This window comes from Zingiber officinale, chromosome 5B (genome assembly GCF_018446385.1).
Source record: "Zingiber officinale cultivar Zhangliang chromosome 5B, Zo_v1.1, whole genome shotgun sequence".
Lineage (NCBI taxonomy): Eukaryota > Viridiplantae > Streptophyta > Magnoliopsida > Zingiberales > Zingiberaceae > Zingiber > Zingiber officinale.
The window spans coordinates 83,851,919-83,856,481 of record NC_055995.1 but is presented as its reverse complement, the minus strand read 5'-3'; the positions used below and the strand labels follow the sequence as shown (position 1 = coordinate 83,856,481).

The window sequence follows — 4,563 nt, the reverse complement described above, 5'->3', positions numbered from 1 at the left end:
ACGGATGAAGAAATGATGTTAGGATCTAAGACTAAAGCCTGGAGGATGTCGGGGACTGAGGTCGAGAGAGGATAGTGAGATCTGAGGCTAAGGTAGGGATGATGTTGGGATATGAAGAGACAGGGGGGATGTTGACGACTAAGATCGAGACATGGATGATATCGAGATCTAAGGCTAAGGCATGGATGATGCTGGGGTTGAGACTAATAAAATGTCGATATTTGAGGTCGAGATATGGATGATGTTGGCAACTGAGACCGAGGCACAAGGGATGTCAGTGACTGACACAAAGGCATGAACGGTGTTGAGATCTGAGATAGAGATATAGAGCATGCTAGTGATTGATGTCGAGACACGGATGATACCGAAATCTAACATTGAGACATGGATGAAATCAGAGGAAAATAACGAGATCTAAGACCAAGACATAATAGTTGTCTTGTCTCCAAGCATATTCTAGTTCTGAGAATGAATGTACTGAGTAGGCTCGATCAAATCTGAACCCCATCTGGATTGGATTTATCAATTCTCTTTGGGTCACATTGGTTCTATCTTAATTTTGACTGACGGCTAAGTGTGACTTTTGACTATATTGATTACACGGAGCCGGTAACATTTTTGCCACATGATCGTGGTTTCGCTGTTCCTCATTTTGGGTCAAATTTTAGACCAGACTAAGGCCACAGGCTAAACATTGGGTCGTGTTGGAATTTCTATGGTCATACCTAATTTGGTAAACCGTTCGTTTCATGATTTTGTCGTTTCACTGTTTGAATATATACAACTTGCCAAAACTCGGTCAAAAAATACATTTTTTTATGCATGGCACCAGGAATTCAGTTTTGATCTCGTGGGTTCAGACTTAAGTACCTGGTCAATCATCTCACTGAGTCAAACACCAACGTATATGAACGAGAGTTGAGCAGGTCATCGACTGCCACGCGGTTCAATGTTTTCTTCTTCCCTGCGTGCGCTATAAATAAGTGTAATGGCGCAGTTCATGTCTTCACAACAAGTTTTAGCAGGGAGAAAGATCAAAAATGGGATCAGTTTGGGTAAGATGATTGATTTTAGTTTGTTTATCGCCATTTTTTTTACTTTTTTTTTAAACTAATTTTGAGTTTGCTGTTGGTGTGCGCAGGTTAGTTATGCACCGGCGAAGAAGGACTCGGATGCCGACAGAACTCCGGCCCGACCGGGAGTCGGCGATGGCGATGGATCCCATACTCATGCTGTCGACAAACTGCAGCTGCTGCCGGTAAATGAAGATTTGGTACTTCAACGCTCGAGAACCCTGACTCCGACTAAGCCACTGATCAAAGACGGCGGTGGAGCTAGTCATCATGCCATAAACGAGAGTCAACAGATCGCGGATGAAGCCTTGAGATCCAAACGCTCAAGAACTCCGACTTCACCGCCGCCCAAAGACGGCGGTGGAGCTCGTCATCATGCTATAAACGAGAGCCAATCGTCGACGGATAGAGCCTCGAGATCCAAACGCTCAAGAACTCTGACTTCGCCACCGCCCAAAGACGGTGGTGGAGCTCATCATCATGCAAATAACAACAGTCAATCTTCGACGAATGGAGTCTTGAGATCCAGACGCCCAAGAACTCCGCCTCCGCCGCCAATCAATGACGGTGGTGGAGCTCGTCATCATTGATAAAGAAATATATATATATAAAGAATAAATTTTAAAATAAATGTATAGTCAGTTTGATAGATGTAATTTTATTTTATATTAAATGTCAAAGAAATATATATTTTCTCTTCGTAGCTTAAGGTTTGTTTTTCCTAACATTATTATATTATAAAAGTTATTCTATTTAAAACCTCGAGTAATAAAGTCTAGTCAAATGTAAAATAAAAACATAAATGGTATGTGGGTCTACTTACAGAAGATTATATGCGTGAAGACTGCATGTGTGCATTTTTCCTCGAAGGAAAATAATTATACAAATAATTATAATTACATTATTTTACGAGTAATTTAAGAAGTGATTTGGATAAATTTCTTAAATTATTAAATGATAGTTTTAAAATTATTAATTTATGTATCTATTTTTTATTTTATTTTTACTAGTAGATTGATATTTTAAAGTAGTCGAATAGATTTAATTCTATGCTAAAATGTTAGAATTTTAAAGAAATCCTTAATGTAGGTAAATTTCTTAAATTATTAAATGATAGTTTTAAAATTATTAATTTATGTATCTATGTTTTATTTTATTTTTACTAGTAGATTGATATTTTAAAGTAGTCGAATAGATTTAATTTTATACTAAAATGTTAGAATTTTAAAGAAATCAATCTAAGTTAGAATGATTTATTTATTTTTTCATATCAAAATCAATTTTAGATAAAATCAATTGATAGACCAAGCGAACTCAGATTGATATGAAATTAATTTCAATGAATTCAGTTATTTCTCTTGATTATATTCATACCCTTAATCGTCAATTTGACGTTTAGTACATTGACCAATTTTGCCTAAAACCGGCCGATTGACCAAATGAGCTTGGATTGACATGGAACTACTTCTTATATGTTGTATACCTCTTCTGATTATATCCATGCTCTCAAACATCAATTTGACTCAATATATTGAAAGCGATGATTTTTTAAACACGAATATATTTGAAAATTTTAACTTGTCTTCAAAAAATCTGGTTGATTGACCAAACGATCTCGGATTGACATGAAACTAGATCCTATGTGTTCGGCTAATTTTCTTGATTATATTCAGGCCAAAATCGGTTGATGGACCAAACGATCTCGGATTGACATGAAACTAGATCCTATGTGTTCGGCTAATTTTCCTGATTATATTCATGCCCTTAAACTTCAATTTGACTATATTGAGAGCAATAATTTTTTAAATATGAATATATTTAAAAATTTTAATTCATATTTAAAAAATTATTATTTTTAATATATTGGGTCAAATTGATATTTGAGGACATGAATATAATCAAGAGAACTAGTCAAATTCATATAATTTAGTTTCATGTCAACCTGAGAGCGTTTAGTCTATTAGCTAGATTTTTTAAACACAAATTTATTTTTTTAAAATATTTTTATGTTAAAAAAATTATTGCTCTCAATATATTGAATTAAATTTATATTTGAGGACATATATATAATCAGGAGAGGTAGACTTAAACATAGGAACTAGTTTCATGTCAATCCGAGGTCATTTGATTCATCAGTCGATTTTGGACAAAATCGGCTGATAGATCAAACGACCTCAGATTGACATGAAACTAGATCCTATGTGTTCGGTTAGTTCTCCTTATCATATTCATGCCCTCAAATATCATTTTAACTCAATATATTGAGAGCAATGATTTTTTGAACACGAATATATTTTAAAAATTTAATTCGTATTCAAAAAATTATTGCTCTTACTATATTGAGTCAAATTGATATTTGATACATGAATATAACTAGGAGAACTAGCCGAACATATAGAATCTAATTTCATGTCAATCTGTAGTCGTTTGGTCCTTCAGTTGATTTTGCCTAAAATTGACTGATGGACTAAATGATCTCGGATTGACATGAAACTAGATTCTATGTATTCAGCTAGTTCTTTTGATTATATTTATGACCTCTAACATCAATTTGACTCAATATGTTGAAAGCAATGATTTTTTTAACATGATTATATTTGAATATTTTAATTGATGCTCAAAAAAAATTGTTCTCAATATATTTGACCAAATTGATGTTGGAAGATATAGATATAATCAAGAGAACTAGCCAAACACATAAAATTTAGTTTCATGTTAATCCAAGGTTGTTTGGTCTATCAGCCAGATTCTTTTGAATACAAATTGAATTTTTAAAACATATTCATGTTTAAAATATCACTAATCTCAATATATTAGGTCAAATTGATATTTGAGAGCATCAATATAATAAGAATATGCAGACGAATACATATGAACTAATTTCATGTCAATCATAAATCATTTGATCCATCAGCCGATTTTATGTAAAATCGGTTGATGGATCATATGACCTCAGATTGACATGAAACTCGTTCCTTTGTGTTTGTCTACCTCTGCTGATTATATTCATATCCTCAAACGTTAATTTGACTGAATATATTAAGAGCAATAATTTTTGAACATGAATATGTTTGAAAATTTTAATTCATATTTAAAAAATTATTGCTATGAATATATTGAGTCAAATTGATGTTTGAGGGTATGAATATAATCAGGAGAACTAGCCAAACACATATAATCCAGTTTCATATCAATCTGAGGCGTTTGGTCCATCAGCCAAATTTTTTGAACACAAATTAAAATGTTCAAACATATTCATATTAAAAAAATTATTACTCTTAATATATTGAGTCAAATTGACGTTTAAGGATATGAATATAATCAGAAGAGATAGACGAACACATAGAAACTAGTTTCATGACAATCCGAGGGCATTTGGCTAATCAACCGATTTTATGTAAAATTGACTATGTACCAAATGTCAAATTGACGTATGAGAGCATTGATATAATTAGGAGAAATAGCCGAAGACATAGAAACTAATTTCATG

The 4,563-nt window shown here is 33.0% G+C and overlaps 1 protein-coding gene across 1 annotated transcript; it reads left to right on the top strand.

Annotated features, from left to right (window-relative positions):
* The first annotated feature begins 941 nt into the window (after positions 1 to 941).
* Positions 942 to 1,793, top strand: LOC121987569. Its single transcript, XM_042541319.1, has 2 exons — positions 942 to 1,055; positions 1,142 to 1,793. Exons 1-2 carry the CDS (start codon positions 1,041 to 1,043, stop codon positions 1,661 to 1,663), a joined length of 537 nt encoding a protein of 178 aa, XP_042397253.1. The 5' UTR covers positions 942 to 1,040; the 3' UTR covers positions 1,664 to 1,793.
* Positions 1,794 to 4,563: the final 2,770 nt, after the last annotated feature.